The 20,186-nt window shown below is 36.5% G+C and overlaps 2 protein-coding genes and 1 long non-coding RNA gene across 6 annotated transcripts; 1 reads left to right on the plus strand and 2 right to left on the minus strand.

Moving 5' to 3' along the window:
* Window positions 1-4,390: 4,390 nt before the first annotated feature.
* On the minus strand, window positions 4,391-5,977 carry LOC114309075 (uncharacterized). Its single transcript, XR_003645673.2, has 3 exons — window positions 5,857-5,977; window positions 4,998-5,043; window positions 4,391-4,603 (listed from the first exon to the last, which is right to left on the minus strand). It is a non-coding gene; the product is annotated as an uncharacterized LOC114309075 (long non-coding RNA).
* Window positions 5,978-8,450: 2,473 nt separating this feature from the next.
* LOC114309073 (uncharacterized) lies at window positions 8,451-13,255 on the plus strand. Of its 4 annotated transcripts, none has more exons than XM_028254771.2 (4): window positions 8,451-8,565; window positions 10,081-10,183; window positions 10,290-11,009; window positions 11,389-13,255. In XM_028254771.2, exons 2-3 carry the CDS (start codon window positions 10,136-10,138, stop codon window positions 10,959-10,961), a joined length of 720 nt encoding a protein of 239 aa, XP_028110572.2. In that variant the 5' UTR covers window positions 8,451-8,565; window positions 10,081-10,135; the 3' UTR covers window positions 10,962-11,009; window positions 11,389-13,255. The 4 variants fall into 4 exon arrangements, with proteins under 4 accessions (XP_028110572.2, XP_028110570.2, XP_028110571.2 ...); XM_028254770.2 differs by lacking the exon at window positions 11,389-13,255 and adding an exon at window positions 8,723-8,815 and having other exon boundaries at window positions 8,454-8,565; window positions 10,290-11,212; XM_028254769.2 differs by lacking the exon at window positions 11,389-13,255 and having other exon boundaries at window positions 10,290-11,212.
* LOC114309071 (uncharacterized) lies at window positions 11,352-17,039 on the minus strand. Its single transcript, XM_028254767.2, has 2 exons — window positions 13,553-17,039; window positions 11,352-11,933 (listed from the first exon to the last, which is right to left on the minus strand). The coding sequence occupies exons 1-2, from the start codon at window positions 16,701-16,703 to the stop codon at window positions 11,581-11,583; spliced, it is 3,504 nt and encodes a 1,167-aa protein (XP_028110568.2). The 5' UTR covers window positions 16,704-17,039; the 3' UTR covers window positions 11,352-11,580.
* Between the last annotated feature and the right edge of the window lie 3,147 nt (window positions 17,040-20,186).

Below are 20,186 nucleotides of genomic sequence, written 5' to 3' on the forward strand. Positions count from 1 at the left end.
GCTATAACTCTATTTTGGGCTGGTTGGAGCACCTCTTGTTTGCTTCTTACACTTGTAGTGTAACCTTGCTTACTAGCCTAGCTTACTTGATGTAGTGGCCTATTATTCTAGCATGAGTTAGCTCCATTCCAGCATGTTTTTGGCGTTGCTTTACATGCTTAAGCTCTGTTTCGAATGGTCTTGGTCCCTTGAGACTTGCTTTGTATAGCTAAAGTGTAATTAGCTTCATTAGCTTTGTGCTTTAGGCCCTTTAACATGCTTTATTTGAGTTATTTGCATGATATGGCATCATTTAGAATGTGATTTCAGAGCATATATTTCTATCATATTCTCACATATATCACTCTTTAATGGCTTTTAAGAGTTGTCCCTTATGCCTTGTTTGCAAGCCAACATGTGCACATGATCTTCCACTCTTTTGTGCTTTAATTTCAGCGCATTTTGGCCATTGTTTTAGCATGTTTGAGGTCTGTCTATGGTTGGTTTGGCCATTTGAGCATTGTGTTCCATGCCTCTAGTGTTGTGTCCTTCACTAGTTTCAATGCTTAAGTCCTTTAACATGTTGTGTACGTCATGATTGCATGTCTTGGCATCATTTAGCATGCAATTTCAGTGTATATAGTGTAGACACACTCTCACATATTCCACTCTTTCATCGCTTTTGAGAGTTGTCCTCTATGCCTTACTTGTGAGCCTACATGCGGACATGTTTTTCTAGCTATTCGAGCTTCAATTTCAGCATGTTGTAGTCTCTGATTTGGCATGATTAAGCTCTGTCCAGAGCTGGTTTGGTCGTGTATGCTTGGTATTGCATGCTTCTAAAGTGATGTTCTTTACTAGCTTAATGTATTTGGCTTTTGAGCATGCATTACATGAGTTGTTTGAATTGTTTTTAAGTCACTTAGCATGCTATTTCAGTGCTGAAATATGTGTCATGGCACTCCATTGTTTTAAACTTTCATTCACCTTGAAAGTGGCCTTAAGCCCCCTGTTGGCTTGAGCATGAACTTGAGGCATTCATGCCTAATGGTTTTAATCCTCCCTTGAGGATTTCTACTAACCAATAGCATGATACTTTCTTCATGCTCAAGGCACTTGAAGCTTGGGTCATCTTTCAAATTAGAGGACCTTTCACATTGAACTTAACCAGTTACCGGACTAATTGGTAAGTTAAAATGTGTAAACAAGAATTTAGTAAAGTAAAACATGCCAAGATAACATGTGTGTTTCATTGCATGTGTTTGGATCAGACGTTAATCCAAACACAAGAAATGTGAGACGTTTCATACTCAAAGTGATGAAACGTGTCGCATTTCTTGGTCGCCAACACCCTTGATCATGCATAATGGGGTGGAGGCACTTTGAGTCTTATGTGCGCATTCACTAAACTTGTACAAGCTTGGTTCTTCGGCCATCATGCATTGAGATGCTTGATTGGTGGCTTGAGAGCCGAGTACCACACTCCTTTGAGCTTGAGACATGATGAGGAGGGTGGTTGTATACACATTTCTTGCCAAATACATTGTCTTGGCTCTGTTGCTCTCTGTTGCAGCAAAGACAGAACTTTGGAAAGAGAAATGGTCGGCTGGCCACTTGCACTAGCCTACTGACCACTTGCACTAGCCGGTCGGCCAGTTCAGGTAGCCTACCAACCAGCTAAGGTGGTCGGGGGGCCACCTACAGGAGAAGTTGTCCAAAATGTTCTTATTTTGGGGCAGATGCAATCTGGAAGTTCATGTGATGTTCTGAGATCACCGCGAGTGCAAACAGAGGCAACTCATGGCAAGGCAATGCATTTTCGGGCGAAGCAAACCGAGCATGCATGTCTCCCTCGCCCCGAGGCCATTTTACTGCTTTACTTAGCTAGTTAATTTACTGATTTTGTAATTAATTAGTTAATGTGTTTAGCTAATTTAATTCATCTTTGTAATATTCTAATTAGCTTAGATTAGCTAGTTGTTCAATGTCATTTGGTTTGTAATTAATGAGCTAAGTTAGTTAATTAGTTGGTTTGTAATAGTTAGCTTAGCTTAGCATAGCTAGTTAGCTTATTTATTTGGACCCTCCTCCGAGAGGGCGCAATGTTGTAATAAGTGTGCGCGTGTGTGTGCATGTCTTCCAACCCTACTTCTTTCTCCCTTTTACTTAACCGCTTTCGATGGTTAGTTTTAGGGCATTTTTCAATTAGCATACCTTATGCTTTGCATGCGTGCATCATTCATTTGTCTTGCATGCACCGGGCTCGGCGCATCATTCAAACTGCATTGTATTTTAATACCTACTTGAATATGTGTATCAATTGTCGCAATCATATGCCATCTTAGATAGCCGAGCCTATTTAGTTTCATTTTGCATGTGTTGCATTAGGCATTTTAACATAGTTAGGATCATGTATGGTTTTCTAACTAGCTTTTGTTTTGGCTTGGAGTACACTGTAAGTGTTTACGCTTTAACATCCTTGCATGAGTGTGAGTGTTGCCATGATAGCATGCTTGCCATGAGGCTATGTGTTTATATGCTTAACTACTTGAATGCCTGTGGGTGAAGGCTTGATTGTCTGAATTGGAACAACTCGATGATTGTGAGTTTTAAGCCCACTTTGCGAAGTGGCAAAATCATGTTTTAAAGACCACTTGAGGGTGGCAAACCCGTGCTTTAGCCTACTTGCGAGTAACACTTTCAAACCATTTTAAAAAACAAACATGAATTATTTTGTTCCAATTCTCGTGATTGAGTCTATACTTGTATGTTGTGCGCATCACATAGTAAGTTAGATTTACAAAACAACATATCATGCTTAGTAGAGGCCGATCCTTTGATCGGGCGAGCGGGGGTACTCATTGTATGACCTTCCTCTCTTGTACCCAAGTTCTCGAGCCGAGGCAACTTTGGTGATGACGGATACGTGGCCTTTGGCACGAGTCAGGGTTTCCTAAATTTCCCAAAACAAAATATTTAAGTAGCGACTCTATAATCTGGCAAAGTAGTCCATGTTTGGCGCTTTTTATTCAAAATTGATTTTCCAAAACGATTTGCCGGATTTGGATTCTTTGGTGTTTATCAGTCTCACATTGCACTTTTTGAGATTAGATTCAGAACTGTGATAGGAGTTCGAACTGTAGTAAGACCAATTCACGCCTCTCTGAAAGGGGGGCGCGAAGAAAGTCGGGTCTACAACAGGTTTCCTAATTTTCCCAAAAGATTAGGTGGCGACTCTAACACCTAGTGATATAGTTCATTTCTAGTATATTTTGCAACAAATGGATTTTTTGTAAAAATTGCTGAATTTGGAATTTCATTTTATGTTTCACATTACACTACCGAGACTAGATCAGGAGATTGGGAGTCTGAATTGTTGGGCACGCTTAGTAACCCCAAAAGCATCCCACAAAAGGCTAGCAGCTCCCCTCTCAAGCTTTACCTCCATTAAATTCTTCGGTTCAGCCTTGATTCCAATAGTCTTTAGGGTAGAAGAGGAACCAAAAGCCTCCGCCTCCAAGTCCACAAGTATCCTTCTCTTCATCATCAATCTGCATCTTGCGAAACTAGGGGCAAGAGAAGGGGTTTCAGTGGATTGCCTTCTAGCACGGTGGCGGTTGGTAATCAGTGGAGCAAGAGGTGTCTCCGTTTCGGTATCAGAATCTAGTAAGGCAGCAACAAGTTTGGCTTTCTTTGGGATGGTGGTTCAGTAAGTAGCTTGACAGTCCAACAGTTCATGGGTAGATCTCTTCTTATACCTAGGACGGCTTTGATCTCTTCAGTGTTCTCGTGGTTTGGCCTCATTGGTAGCAAAAAGGCTTAGCAAAATAAAGAACATAGTCAGCGAAACAGCCAAACAGAACAGATAAATGATAGATTCAAAAAGGCTGAAACACAAAGGTAGAGATTGAGACCTAGATAATCATCTTTTTGGGGCATCTATTCAGTTTGAATCTTAGTCCTAGCAAGGAAATCCCAATTTCCTCCGACTTGAAGAAAGTTGTCATTGTGTTTGTCAGAATCAAGCAAGGTAGTAACTACATGGGAATCAACAGAGCAAACATAAAGATAGTAGGTACTATGGTCTTTGTTGTGTGAAAATGTATAGTAGCCCAAAATACCCCAGACATCCAAGTTCAAATCTAGTTTCTATTTAGGGCAAAGACACCACAGACCACCTGAAAAAGGTTTACAGACACTTGTATGGGAGAGAGTTGAACTTTATGAAGAAAATGGCGAACTAGGGTGTCACGACCCCATCCTGTCCCAAACATGATAGTAGTTATGTAGTACTTGACTACCAAAGGCCTAGCAAGAGAAGACAAGACTGGACTAAAACATTGGGGCTTATGCGAAAAACATCTACTCATTAATTACCAAAAGTCCATTTAGAGTATGTACATAAGTCATATAAAACAAACAAGCAAGCTTCTCATTTATTATCTTTGACATTTACAAGTCCAACAACAGAAGAAAAGTACAATATTATGAATATACACCTAAACAAAAACCAAAACTTATATACAAAGCCATCATCTCTAGATTATCACTTCCAAAAATACAAAAACAAAAGGAAAAGACTTCTAACTCGATCTCTTTTCTTGAACCTGATCTTCGTCATCACCTACATATATATATATATGGGAGAGTGGTGAGTCAAAACCCAATGAAGAGTAATATAGTAAAGTGGTAAATGAAAACAAGAACAAGATCATTTGAGCAAAACATAATTTGTCAAACAAAGCAGGCTTATCTTGCAAGCATGTACATAGCGATGAACATTCAAAAACTTTCGAATCATGAATCCACAACAAGTGGCTAGAGGAGCTCAATTACCTAGAGGTTATTGGCATGATTCCTAGTAACAAACATGTTCCAAGATGTCATCTTAATACATGATACAAAAATATAGGATGTTCATTCATAACAAAATGTTACCATAGTTTTCTTAAACATACATAAGTTTACATTTCGAATCATAACTTTAATGAACATAACTTTACTACACTACTACTCACAATTGGCTTCGTGAATGAGGGTTTAACTTCTTCTTCAAGGCTTAACCTACACAAAACAAGAACAATACATTAAAACTCTTAACTTACTTGCATTAACTTAACAAATCGTTTGTCTAATCTTAACTAAACATTTTCTTACATTCTCTCAAGTATTTTAGCATTGCTCTAGGTCTAATTCAAGTCTTAACTAAGTGTCAAATGCATATAAGAAGTGTCTTATATGAAAAAGGATCATGAAACAAAAGTGCACATGAAACAGGGGATTTCCGCATGTGCGGAGCCCAAACCACACGTGCCTTTATTTCAGAACCAAAAATGTAATCTCATGAAGCTGGCCGCATGTGCGGTTCTGGGTAAATCCTATCTATCCAAAAATCTGCTATGTTCTAAGTGTTTTTCCTTTGGTTCCAAGCCTAGGGTTTAAGCATGATCAATCTAAAATATGTATATTTGATGTCAAACATAAAAGTATGATTGTTTTCCAAATCAAAACAGCAAAACACAATGAAATCCCAAGATTCAAACGTCAAATTCATAGTTCAAGTTAAGAAATTGTTGAACCTAGTTTCTTCAAACTCTTTTCCAAAACTTTACTTTCTTTCTCTTAAAACATGATCTCAAATATGCAAAACTCTTGAAAATCAAAAGAAGATATGGAGATAAAGATTCAAATGCATTAAGAACATCCAAAACTACTTCAAAATGGTAGAATTCTAAGGTTTCTACCTAGTTTTTCAACTTAAATAAACCTTTCTCATTATTTCCCTTATTTCTTCATTTCTATTTCAAATTGATCCTAACTTTTCTTGATTTTAGATGCTAGGAGAGTTTATTACAAGATTTAGGTTAGAAATCCTACCTTAGAACACCTTTTTAGAATGAATTTGATGAAGTTCCCTTGAGTTCTTCTTTTTTTCCCTTCTTTCTCTCTTTTTCTTATTTATTCCTCTTTTCTCTAGCTCCTTCACGTTAGTTCTAGGCTGCAGATTTTATTTATTTGGTTTGGCCTAAGCTTTTATTTGGTGAGGTAGGGCAAAAGTTGGAAAAGTTTTCTAGCTTCATTAATTGGCTAATCCTACTCACTTGGCTTAGTTTAATTAAGATTAATACTAATTAATCAAGGTTTGGCTTAATCATACTTAATCCTAATTAAGACTCACTAATTATACTTAATTAACACTAATCCCGATTAACAAAATTTTTATAACATGAAATGGACAAGCACAATAGACTAAGGTTCTTAAGCTCCTCAATTAGTACTAAGGCACATGCTATTGTTCTCAAATCAAGTCCTAAAGTCATTCCCCTAACTCAAAGCACAAAATAAATTAATCCTAGACATAACTTTTCAAATTAGTTTCTTATTCTCTTCCTAATGCTAACAAGCTATATTTCACATAAGCATATAACATGTAGCATGAATGTAAGAATAATAGAATATGCATTGTGCATAAATGGTTTGGTTGTCACATTAGCCCTTCTTTGACAATGACAACAACAGGAAACGCAGAGGTAGACCTTGTTCCCATGCATTTGGCATCATCCTTTGCCAACGCAAGGGTAACATCGTCCGAAATCCCATAATCACGACGAAATAGGGACATTGCCTCTAGAGTATCGATTAAGGCACGAAACTTGCCCATGACCCAGACCCAAAGAAGGAAAAACAAAGCAACTCTAAGAAAATGTCAGGAAAATGGTGCATATCGTCGAAAACAACGGCACAAGGCCCAAGAATGGCAACAGAGACTGAAAAACACAAAGAAAAAGAGATTCAAGGGAACTTATAGAGATTCGATGGATGAGCAACGATCGTCAAGGAAAAATGTGGATTCTGAAGTTTGGAATCAGAAAGGAACGGCGATATCTAAAGACCAACAGCACCGGAGACGAGTCGGAGTAGCACACTATATGAACCAAAGAGGAAAGAAGACGGGTTTTGGGAATAGTTGGAAAGTTGAAAGGACAACCCCTAGGGTTTTTATTACCCTTAATAGATGTGATGGTACGAGTCACGTCCTTTTGTAGAGGAATGATGCATTACCTCTACGCAGCAATGCCATGCTGTCATGTGTCCTTGCAAAAGGACACATGCGAAGTGCATGTGTTAGAATTTGAACTGCCACCAAGACCAAACTGAAAAAGATTAGAAGCGACGCAACGGTTGAAGTACCGATTAGTAGCTCTTACCAAGAGAACCTTAGTGTGAGCTAAGGGGCAAATGAAGGGGCAAAATATAAATGGGGCGGATCCAAGCCTTGGGTCAGTCCAAACCACTAAACCCAAACCCAAATGGCCATTTGATATAGAGCAGATACCTACGTGGGCCAAACTATTGAGCCTATCTCCACACAATTATCCTCTCAAGTCTTGAAGCACTTGGGCCAAGGGCATTAAGGAATAGGCCAGCTCAAGCATGGTACTGAACTGGGTTGAACTCGTCAATAAAACCAAAGTCGACTAAACCCACTCAAGGCCATCCAAATGGGCCAACCCATCTCTACGAGCAACCTCATGAAAGGTCAAACTGGTGTATGAATAGAACCGAGCTGAGGAATCCCTAAGCAAACATGGATATTATGAACACATGCATGTGTAAGGTGCTCCCTCAGTTGGTCTCCCTTTTCTAGAATCACAGAATCAGTTGACAGAGGGAATGTGATATGTTATATACATGATTACATTGAGCACTTGACTCCATGGTTAACTACCTTGTGGTCCCCTACCTTAAGCAATGCCAAAGAGAGCCCTGAGATACCCAAATTTCATGAACCCATCTTGGAAACAAGCAAAGTCTTCTACAAGCAACACTCTCTTCATATTGAAGGTAGCCAAAAATTATTATAGTCAGCCAAAAATTAATATAGTCTACTAAAATAACCAACATCTCAAATGAGGTCATAAGTTTTGATATTTGTAAATTTGATTCTCATAAATGTTACAAGTCAATCGTATGAGAGTCATAATTAAAAAAAATTATAACCAAATAGCACATAAAATATAATCAATTTTTTTTAAATAATAATTAAAATAATAGCATAATTAATATCAAAACAAACATAAAATAAATTATAAATACACCTCTTGAGATTTGCTTATAATACGAATTACCTCTTGAGGTTTGCTTATAATACGGATTGTTCCCGTTGATTTGAAAAATTACAAATACCTCCTTATTAAAAAAATTTATTTGATAAAATTAATTGAAAAAATAAAATTTATAACTTGCTCTCTTATACAATAATAAAATTATCTGAATTATTAATTGAAATAAATTTATGATCTCATTAAAAATTATTAATTGATTTGATAATTTATTAATAAAATGAACAATTTTGCTATGAAATTAAAATTTTCAAGAGGCGAGATATAATTTTCAAAGTTATAAATTAATTATATTTAAAAAAGTATTTATAATTTACCATAAATATAATAAATAACACCACAATAATTGATACTAATCAAAATTACAAAGTTTGTTAAAAGGGGCATGTACGTCAAATTTCCCTAGATAGATACATAGATAGATAGAAGGGAGAGGCGGAACCGTGAAAGCGATCAGAAGCAGGTATGTTGTTGTTTTCCTATTGCTCTCCAGTTAGGTTTTCTCCGAGAAATATTTCCAGTGTTTGAAAGTCGTTGCGTTTCTAAGTTGCAAATGCGATGAGTTATGATGAATTATTATAAATAAAATAAAAAAAAACTAATTACCTTCAATCTTTCAGTTTGTCAATTGCTGCCCGTGATCTTCCAACACTGTACTGAATAGCCTGAATGGGTCGCCATAGACTATGATTGATTGCCAGCGAATACCCTAGGTCAGAAATGAACCACACATTTTTTTATTTTATTTTATCACTCGGTGTCGGGTCAGCTTACGCGCACCCTGCACCTGACTAATCCGGGATCCACGCAAAGTGGCCTCTCCATGTGGATAGGGCAAATTTGGGCGGAGCTCGCGGGCCTGGCCCAAAGAGCGAATCGCTGATTATAGTTGAACTTGAGACTGGAGGGGAGCACACCTCCTAGCCCCAAGTTGTTAAATACTGAAAATTCTATAATACACACTGATTTTTATCATATACCCCAGTTATTTGACATTTATGATTTTGATTATGACTCAGTAGTTATGATTTAATTATGATTCATTTTGTGTTGATTGAGGCTTATAGATTACCTCTTATCATTGTTATCTTAATCATGACCAAAAAGGTGTTTGGTTATGAGTCATCGCCATGTTGGTTATTATCTATTGTGGTTGTTATTATAACCTAAAAGGCCTTTAGTTATACTTCAAGTGGTGTTTAGTTATAATCTATTGTGGTGTTTTTAAATTATTTTGTTATGACACTTTGTGAAATCAACACCACAATGTCATAACTTGCATATATTACACTCCTTATAAGGGGTGTGTATGGTAGAATGACACCCGATAGATTTAATAGATGTTAAATGCTTTTATGATGCTTAGATGTTTCTTTAAGCATATCATTTTGTGGGTTCATAAAATTTTAGACTTGCAACATGTCTCATACGGTTAAGTGAAAGCAAATAATTTTGTGAACAAGGAACTAATCATGATTATTCAAACAACCAGTGATATAAAAGAGTAGTACAAGTTCTGTGACATACTATTTTGACAAAAATTGGCTACAACTGTTTTTTGCACCACTTTGATAAACTTTCTGGTGATTTATAACCTTTCTAGCTTTTGGAAGTCCTGCCGTGACAATCCTCCTTTTGTCAAGGTCCAAAATAATTTCCTTACATGTTTTTTGCCCTTTCCAACAAAGTCAAAATGTGAGTTGTTCTCATTGTGCTCAAGTATGAACTTAAAAAATTTATAAAAAATCACAACCATGTTTTAACAGTCCTCTCCTCTTATTATTATTATTATTATTATTATTATTATTATTATTATGGACTTGACTTGGATGACAAAGAAAACAACAATGCTACGGACAATCCATTTATCACTGCCTCTCTTACAAGGCAGTGGGGCCCATTAGCATTCCCCACTTCCTTGTGAGAGAGGCGGTGAGAAATGCAGTGATATGATTCTCTTGCTTTAATTTATTTGCAGAAGACTAATGCAATAATAAGAAATTAGAGGGAGCAATATCTAAATCTCAAGCATTATGAGACCACCTGCTCTTCACTCCAATTTTTTCTCATCTCTCAAACAGGTAAATCTCATGCCCCACTCTTTGCCTCTCTCTCTATATGTATATATATTTATATATATATGCAGATAGATATGCTTTTGATTCTTTCTCACATGTATGTGAACAGCTGGAGAAGAGACTCAAACTAGAGAACCCTTCAGAAGCCTCCACTCTCTCTTCACCACCACCACCGCCACCACAACCACCAGGGGAAACTAGCTATACTCCAGTTGAATCTCTGAGCTCCCCTATATTCCTTAATTTTGACCAACCCAACAGCACAAACAACAATAACAGCTCATCCCTCCAAGACAGTGAGCCCCCAAGACAATTCCTTTCAAATTCCCTTGATTTCCCACCACTCCATGAAGACATACCTCAAGCAGAGATCATACACAACCCACAATTAATCAACAGAGTTGAATTCAATAATGTTGACGAGATTGAATTATTAATTCAGCTTTTGGGTTTGTCAGATTGTGAAGAAGAAGAAGAAGAGCGAAACAAGGTTGATTTGGATTTAAAGAATTGTGGTGAGACCTGTGGTTATGAATGTGGATTCTATTCAAAGATGATTGGAGTTAAGGGGCCCAAATGTGGAAGGGAGATGGGGAGGTTGGAGGCATGGATTAAGCATTTTTTGAATGATGGTGGAGAGGGAAGGAGAGAGCCTTTGAGATTGACCCATTTGCTTTTGGGCAAAGCTGCCTTTCTCTCCGAGTGTGGTGATGGTTTTGGAAGATTTGAGTTCCCCTCAACTATAGCAGAGTTCTTGCAGAATGATCCTCCTAAAGATTAGGCTTCGCTTGGAGAAAATATTCATGAGAACAACCAGCCACTACCCATGGTGAATATCAAACTATGTGGAAGTCCTCTATTTTCGCAAGTGGTGATTTTATTGTATTGGCAATGTTATGTATGGATCACTTTTTGATTATTTATACTATTGTCAATTTGCTGATGGATGTTAACTTGATATTTAAGGATTTGATGTTCCCTTTCACTCAAAGGAGTACAATTCTAACTTCAAAAAGTGATTGAATTTTGCAATATTATTTTTGTTTATTTCTTTTTATTTAGTTTCTTGCTTTGTTATTTGCATCATAAAGTAGATTATCTTATCAAATGATACACAACTTGGCTAGAACATGGTCTTGGCTATGTCATGCTTCGACCTCCTTCTGTAACATTTAAAAATCAAAATTTTTTATTTAAATTGGAACCAGAATGAATGTTGCAGGATTTTGGAGCATTCAGAGTCCACTTTGAAGCATAACCAGCACAATCATAATCTCACACCAGCATAGAAAAGTTGGTTACCAGTCCATTTGACAACTGAGTTTGCAGTTTTTTGCTTGTTAAAGCATCGGTGCTTCTGATCTGGTCTCATGTTGAAAGCGTCAGTGAGGAAAGCATTATCACTGTTTGGATACTATCCTGTGCTTGCTTAGCTTCAAAATGGAAGACAAGATTTCATCCATGTCAGGTCGGTCCTCAGGAGCTGTGCAGGTGCAAGACAAGGCTAATTTAAGGAGCGCTTCCACCATTTCCTGCTCCTTGGAGACTTGTGAAGCTAGTAGAGGGTCGACAACGTGAAGTAGCCTATTGATTCCATTTGCTAGTGCTCTCTCCACGAGTTGAGGCAAAGTGATTGATAACCCATCCTCCTGGGTGAGTCCTGTTGGCCTTCGCTTTGTTAAGAGTTCCATTACTATTATACCGAAGCTGAACACGTCTACTTTGGTTGTAACCTTCCTCATATATGCAAACTCTGATCACAACACAAACAATTTTGGGAAGATTAAGAATCAACTGTTAGGCAAGACTGACATAGTAATAACTCGATGTTAATGGTGGAGTACAATGGAAAATTGATGAAGAAACATAGTTTGATATTCACATTTTTTATATTTGATATTTTGTCAAATTCATCGGTTCGATTGATGTAAAGAAGCTATTAATTGAACATAATGCCAGTTAGAGCTGTCTTTAGACAGATCTCTTTCTTAGATGACAACAATTTATTATTTTTTTAGATTTTGCTGTTATGTTTCACAGTTCGTCATGCCCATTATAACGCGACTAGGAAGATGAGAATTTTTCATTCCAGTAAGGAGATAAAATATGGAGCAAAATGCATCTCATGTCTAGCTCAATTTATGAGAAACAAGACACATAATCTATCAATTTCCTAGAAAGCACATCCTATACACCAAGAAACATAATTCTCTCTCCCTTTGATACATGCCTTCAATTCAGTATATGTCAGTTTGAAATGCTACTTTGTTGAATTCTATCAAACAAATAGAAGGTTTGAAGAATCTTTTTTGAGTTTATTGTTTGTTCCCACATGACTTGCTCTACTGCACAAAATAAGAACAGAAGAGAGAGAGAGAGTAAAATTGAACAAACTATGGAACTCGTTTTGTACTGAATAATCAGCGTAACTGTCGAAGATAGTTTGAGGTGTTGGTTTCAGTTCTTGTTATTGAACAAATAATCAAATTTAAAAACAGTGCAAAAGAAATTATGGGATTTTACATATAGCCCTTTGCTTTGTAATGGCCAAACATTGCTGCAATTATACAATTCTAGAATTACAGTTCATTCTAGAATAATGTTGATTTAACTTATTTTGATTACTTTGTGATTGTAAATGGATCTTGGGAGAAAACTTCTTTATGACCAGGTACAAAATGGGTGGCTTGGGAGAGCTCGGGTGGAAAGTTGCTGCTGCTATTAAATCGGTGCAAGTTCTATAAAGTTTGCAAGCAGGAGGCTATGGCTGGTTTTCTGGTGCTGCAATGGCTGGAATCTTGGGGTTTGGGCAATGTTCTGGTGTGTACAGTACAGATAGTGAACTTCTGGTTAAGGGACTCTTGGGGAAGATGGTGGCTCAGATAGATATCTCTACAATTGTAGAGCACAGTAAAACCATGCTAGGTTGTCTTTGTAATGTTTTGATTGTAAAAACTCACAAATCATATGTGAAATCAGCACAATTAGCAACTAGACTAGCTAGGGATGCTTATTTTGATACTGTGTGGGATGTATTGTGTTTCTATCTATTATAATTGAAGTTCTTTCAGGCTCTGTCTCTATGTCTCTCTCTATATATATATCTCAAATTTTCGACTTATTTACATAAGCTGAAGGCTTGAGCATTATCTTCAAAGGCAGAGCAACTGAAACCCTTTTAAAAATAAAGTAAATTTTGAAGCTACGATATATCTAGCATGAAATTTCTCTCTCCCAATTACAGACTAATTGGAACCGTTTCATTTGTTTGAGTGGTCACGACTCACAATAAATATCAAAATAATTTCAATATTCTAGATTTTATACACCTACAATGAACTTCATGACGCAGAGAAGAAAGTTCAATGTTACCTGGTGCTATATAGCCAATGGTGCCCTGGAAGGCGGATGAGGAAAGGCTGCTCCCATCCTGGAGATGAACACCCAGCATTCGAGCAGTTCCAAAATCGCTTACATGGGCCTCCCATTTTTCATCCAAAAGGATATTAGAAGGTTTCAAATCACAATGAACTATGGGGAAATCATAACCTGAATGCAGATAAACCAAGCCACTCGCGACAGAGACTAAAGTGTCGATTCTGTGTGACAACGTCCATCTTGAATGATCTGTGCAAGGGTCGTGAATGATGCTCTCCATGTTCCCATTCTCCATATACTCCAGAACTAAAGCCTTCAGCTTCCTGCTTTCCCAAGCATAACCAAGTATCTTCACCAGATTGCGGTGTCTCAGTTGGCTCAGAGTCTTGATTTCGTTGTAGAAGCACTTGTCAGACTCTGCCGGAAACTGTTGCAAGTTCAATTTCTTTACTGCTATTGTCTGCCCATCTTCCAATCTACCCTTGTACACCGTGCTCAAACTACTTACTCCAATGACGTTATCTTCACTGAAGAAATCAGTGGCATGTTCCAAATCCTTTTGATCAAACCTCTCCAGGGATAATGCTGAAGCATACTCCGGTTCTGAATTCTCAACCCGTTCTGGTTTTTCCTTTTTGGTGTATCGGTTAAAGATGCAGAGTACCAGTACCAGAAATAGGAGTACAGAAACAGATCCAAGTACTGCTAGAATGAGGATGGTTTTCTTTGATAAGCCATAGTTCTTTGTGCTGCATGGGCTAAGAAAGCTGGTTGTTCCACATAGAGCTTGGTTTCCTTCCAAACTAGATGCATTTATGTTCTTAAAGATACCACTCCCTGGAACACGACCTTCAAGTTGATTGAACGAAAGATTGAGATGTTTCAAGGAGGAAATATTTGCATAACTCTCGGGAATCATGCCCTTGAGCCTGTTTTGAGAAAGGTCGAGGGAGCTGAGATGCTTCAAATTTGCCAAATTTTCAGGGAGTGTACCATCCAGGAGATTCCTTGAGAGGTTCAATCTTGTAAGCATATTAATCTGACTAAATATTTTACCTGGTATTGGACCACCAAGTTTATTCCCTGACAGATCAACATAGAACAAATTTCTGCAGCCTTCAAGCGATTCAGGAATGTTTCCTGACAAATTATTGTTTGAGATGTCAATGGCTTGTACCATTTCTAATTTGCGAAGCTCATCTGGAATTGTTCCGGCCAAGAAATTGTATGAGAAATTCAGATATATCTGCATGTTTTTCATACTTGCAATCACAGACCCAGGAATAAGTCCCGTGAGATGGTTATGTGAGAGGTCCAAGCTTGTTAGTCGACTAAGTTGTGCCATACCTTTTGGGATAGACCCATTAAGCATGTTCCCACTGAGATCCAAGTATGAAAGAAACTCAAGCTTTGCAAAAGCATCTGGAATGGGACCTCTGAACCTATTGTACTGAAGCTGAACATTAGTGAGCTGTTTGAGCTCAAAAATTTGATCTGGGATTGGTCCTTCAAGTGCATTTTTGTGTAGAAAAAGTCCTTGGAGGAGAGAGAGTTTTGACAGTTGAGGAGGAACTAGGCCTGAAAGATTATTTGTGTGGAGCCACAAGGACATCAGTTTAGTTAGATTTCCAATCTCTCTCGGGATTGTTCCAACAAATGAATTGAAATGGAGTTGCAATATTTGGAGATTAAAGAGGTTGCCAATGCCTGGTTTAAGTGATCCACTGAAATTGTTCTCACCCAAATTTAGTTTTTCAAGATTTGAGCAATTGAAGAGGTCATCTGGAATTTCACCAAACATGTTATTTGGACCAAGAGATAGGACTGTAAGATTTGTCAACTGGCCCAATCCCTGAGGAATTTGCCCATTCAGTTTATTGTAAGCTAAATCAATATAAAGAAGACGCGTACAATTGGTGATACTGGACGGGATAGATCCCTCGAGAAGATTACGATTCGAGGATAGGTTCTTCAAATTGTACAACAATCCAATATTTGATGGAAGTGAGCCTGTGAGGAAATTCAAGCCTAATGACAAATACGTCAAATTGGACAAGGTTGTTAGCGACGGTGGAATCTCACCAGTTAACCTATTGGAATGGAGGGTCAATATTCGTAACGATCTCAAAGATCCGATTTCAGAAGGTATTGTACCCATTAACTCATTCTGTGATAGTCCCAAATAGATTATTGATTTGGCTTGGAATAAAGGGAGTGGGATTGTTGAATTCAACTTGTTTTGGTACAACCTCAAGGATTCCAAGTTGGCCAAATGTCCAAGTTCAGGAGGAATGCTTCCAGTGAATTGGTTGGTATATATGTTTACAAGAACAAGCTTCCTACAATGACCAAGTTCAGAGGGAATTTTCCCAACAAGCAAATTATCAAACAACTGAAGTTCTTCTAAATTTGTCAAATTCCCTATCTCTCGTGGTATTACACCCGACAACTGGTTTTGACTTAGGTCAAAAGCTTGCAGAGCTTCCAATCTTCCAATGGAAGTAGGAATAGAACCTACCAAGCTGTTATGAAAAGCTACAAAAAGCTGGAGATTAACTAAATTGCCAAAGTTGGATGGGATTGTACCGGTGAGATTGTTGAAGATGATGCCGAGTTCTAACAAGGCTGTGCAGTTGCATATACTTTCAGGTATGCTACCATTCAAGGAATTGCTTCCCAAGTCTATTGACTGCACATTCCTAAGGTTTCCTAGTTCAGGTGGAATTGGACCGGAAAGGGAATTGGAGTAAAAACTCAGCTCCAATAGCTGTGAGCAAAGCCCCAGCTGTGGGGGGATGTGCCCAGTTAAGGAATTTAAAGACAAATCAAGGATTTGAAGAGTGGAAATATTTCCAAGAAATGGAGAGATTTCACCTTTGAGTTGCTTGTCAGGGAAGGAAACTGAAATGACTTGATTTGAGGAAGTGTCACATGCAATTCCAGACCAATTGCAGTGATGAAGCTTTGTGTTATTCCAATCCAGGAGGGCACCAAATGGGTCATTGGTGATTGAATTCTTGAATGCTTTCAAGGCCTCAATTTGAACTTCCGAGTTTGGTTCTAAAGATATAACACTCCCCACTAAGACAGAACAAACTAGAAATGCAATGAAACCAACACTTCCAGTTTGAGAAACCATTACCATTATTGCTCCTATCTACAACAGAAACAATTGAGATTTTGAGATTTGAGATCACCCAGATGGAACTTTATACATGTGAGTCTTCCCACAAGTCAGAACTGTCCAAAGAGTCAAATATATTTGATGCTTTGAACCTAAACAAATACGTCAACTCTATACTATGAGCTAAAAACCCAACTTGGGTAGAAGATAGGACTTCATCACTAACTCTACATGTAAGAGAGAAGGTTTGAACCTAAACAAATACATCAACTCTAAACTATGAGCTAAAAACCCAACTTGGGTAGAAGATAGGACTGGATCACTAATTCTACATGTAAGAGAGAAGGATATAAAGGAAAGAATAAAGCTTTGGACCCCCAGTGGGGGTACTGGGGGTCACCTCCCATTGGTCCCAAAAAAAAAAGTTTTTTTTTTTTTTTTTTTTGAGTTTTCAGTCAATCCCAGGCCGACACGTGGCACTGGGGGTCACTGGGGGTCATCCCCAGTGGAGGTCTGTAGCATTGCTATAAAGGAAAATGAGTGAGACTGTCAATTTTGGAGTTTCACTCTAAAATATTCTGGGCTATTCAAGTAAGTATTTGTTTTTTTGTTTTTGTTTATTTATTTATTTATTCCTATCACAGGAGTGATTCAAATGAATTTAAAGATTATGAGATCTTTAAATTTGGGGTCTAAGTCATTATTATTTTTAATTATAATAGTATTGAAAGCTTAGGACTAAGACCTACCCACCAAATCAAAACAGTAACCTATAGCCCCACCAAAATATATCACCACATGTTACTTTTACCTTTTCACTTCAAAATTCTAGAAATACTTTTAAATTATCACATTTATATACCTAATTTAATTTATCATATAATGTGTTACCACTGTACTAATAACAGAACTTAAGTCTCATTTAGGAATAAATTATTTTAATAATTTTTTGATTTTTACAATACGATATACAAAAAAGTATAGAGAGGTGATAATTTATAGTGATTTTTTGACTTTTTAATTAAAATAGTTACTCTTCAAACAATGCCTTAGTAGTGAGATGTATTCAACCAATATAATTATAATAAATGAGATGATAAACCTAACATGATATATTATAACATTATTCATTATAACTTAGAGAATTATTAGGCAATACTTGAATCATTAATTTCTTAATAAAGTGGTGGGGTTATTGAGCTAGCACTAATTTATGTAAAAATTTTATGTGTAATGACAAATGATTTATTTATTTATCTATTTTGGAAAATAACTAATTAGTCATATTTTTCTTAAAGAAAAAATCATTTAGTCCTATCAATTTTTTTATTAAGACAATTCAATCCTATTTTAAATAAAACAATCTCGCAAAGTCTTATTTTTCTTAGTTCTCTCTTATACACATTTAAGAGAGTCGACCTTTAAGAAAAATATTTATCTTGTGGATATATATATTTGTTAGATTATTTATTTTTTAATGAGATGATTGCTAAAGCAAAATATTGAACATTGTCGGAATCTATGCAATTTCCATTGGATTTTAATTTTCAAGCCACTATCAATTTTTGGATGCTATTACATATAAATCTAGAAGTCCAAATGTTAATATAATATTGTTTCTGATTTTTTACTGAAGTTGATCATTAAATTGTGAGTAGAAGTGTAATTAATATGCATGGAAAATGACAAAATTAGAAGAAAGTATATTACTACTGTAGTTTGAATTATTTTGAAACAATTTATTTACAATGTGTTTGGTTGGGGGATTTAGGGAGAGATTTGGAAAGGGAAAATGTGTGTGAAACTAGATGAAATATAGGTATGTTTTATTCACATTTCACCTATCTTTTCCATTTCTCTTTCCAAAACTCGACTCAAATCCCCCAACCAAACACAGCATTAAAGTATGATTGAATTGTCCTAATTAAAAATAAAAATGTCAGAGATTTTAAAAGTTTTACCAAACTTTTTACTAAATATCTTACATGATAAGTTCCAAACCTATGTGAGAGATTTGGTAGACATTTTAATAGAACTTTTGAGCTCTCTAGCATTACTCAATAGAAAATTAACATGACTTTGATTTTTCTTTTAAAAGAAAACAAACTTATTGTTTTTTTTAATTATTATTATTATACCTTGAACAGTTGTAGGAAGCTTGTTAAAGCATCATTGTTAAAACAAACTTATCAGTGATATTTTTGTAATTTGCAATCATTTTGATATATATATTTTGTTTTAAAGTGATAAATTCACAATATAGTCACATCATTTTATACAAATATTTTGTAAATTATATTTATTATTATGTTTTTTTGTATTACATTATTCATTTTTTAATTATAATGTAAGAGTGGTCATAATAAAGTTCTTACGTGGAGGTATGTAATTACCTCGAAGTGTACGTTAATCCAAAACAACAAAATTGAACAATTTTTATGTAAGCCCTTTTCATTGAAAAGTTGGTTTATAGGGAAAAATTAATTGGAAAAAATATATATAGGTAAGTTTGTAGGTATTTAGAATATTTACGTAGCATGCGCTGTTTCATGCCCAGTAAAATCAAGGGTAAATTGCTTCTTATAATTTAGAATTTGTATCATTTTATTTTTGAAAAAATTAGTCTAAATTTTCTCTTCTAATTTTAGTAATGGAAGAGATCCATAATATTATTTTATGATATCTAAAGTTCATCAGCCTCACACCAATGCATTACAGAGAAATTTGGTATAAACTTGAAACCTTCACCTCCTTTATCATCATCTTCATTCCCACAATCTTTCCCACTCTCATTTGCACTTTCCAATGACCCATTCTGATCAAACTCCTCATTCTTATCAGAACCATCCCTAATCAACTCACTTGAATCACCATCACCCAAACCCTTCTCATCATCTTGTCTCTCATGTTCACCGAAATCTTTCTCAACCTCAACAATCAGAGTTTTGTTTGAAACTTCAACATCACAGACGTCGTCACCGTTCAAACCCTCACTTGAAACCCTAACCCCATTTTCATGATCTCGAATAGCAAACCTAGTTCAGACGTAGAGAGAGCTGGTTCGGAAGAGAAATAGGCATTAATCTGAGCTAGGGTTTTTGTTGTATCAATTTCCATATTTGGAAAACATTTTGTTTCCAATTCCTCCTCAATTTTCCCGAGATTTTCGGAGTTCATAACTGTAAACAAACACACAAAAAACATAGAGAGGAAAGTGAAAAATCAATCAGAGACTCTTGCTAGGCTTTTTAGCTATCTGCATTATAAAAAGAAGAAGAGATGCATACATCTAAATTTATACATAGTAGGTGATAGAATATATATATATATATATAAAACACACCCAATTTTCTCTGAAGTAGAGCACTAGAAACCAGAGAATTTATCTGGACCAAACCAGAGAATCTCTCTGGACTAACCCAATTTTCTCTGCAGAGCCCTAGTTCAACCCAGAGAATTTCTCTGGACCAACCCAATTTTCTCTGAAGCAGAGCACTAGTTCAA

Source organism: Camellia sinensis, chromosome 9 (genome assembly GCF_055761805.1).
Source record: "Camellia sinensis isolate YWXY chromosome 9, ASM5576180v1, whole genome shotgun sequence".
In the NCBI taxonomy this organism is placed as follows: domain Eukaryota; kingdom Viridiplantae; phylum Streptophyta; class Magnoliopsida; order Ericales; family Theaceae; genus Camellia; species Camellia sinensis.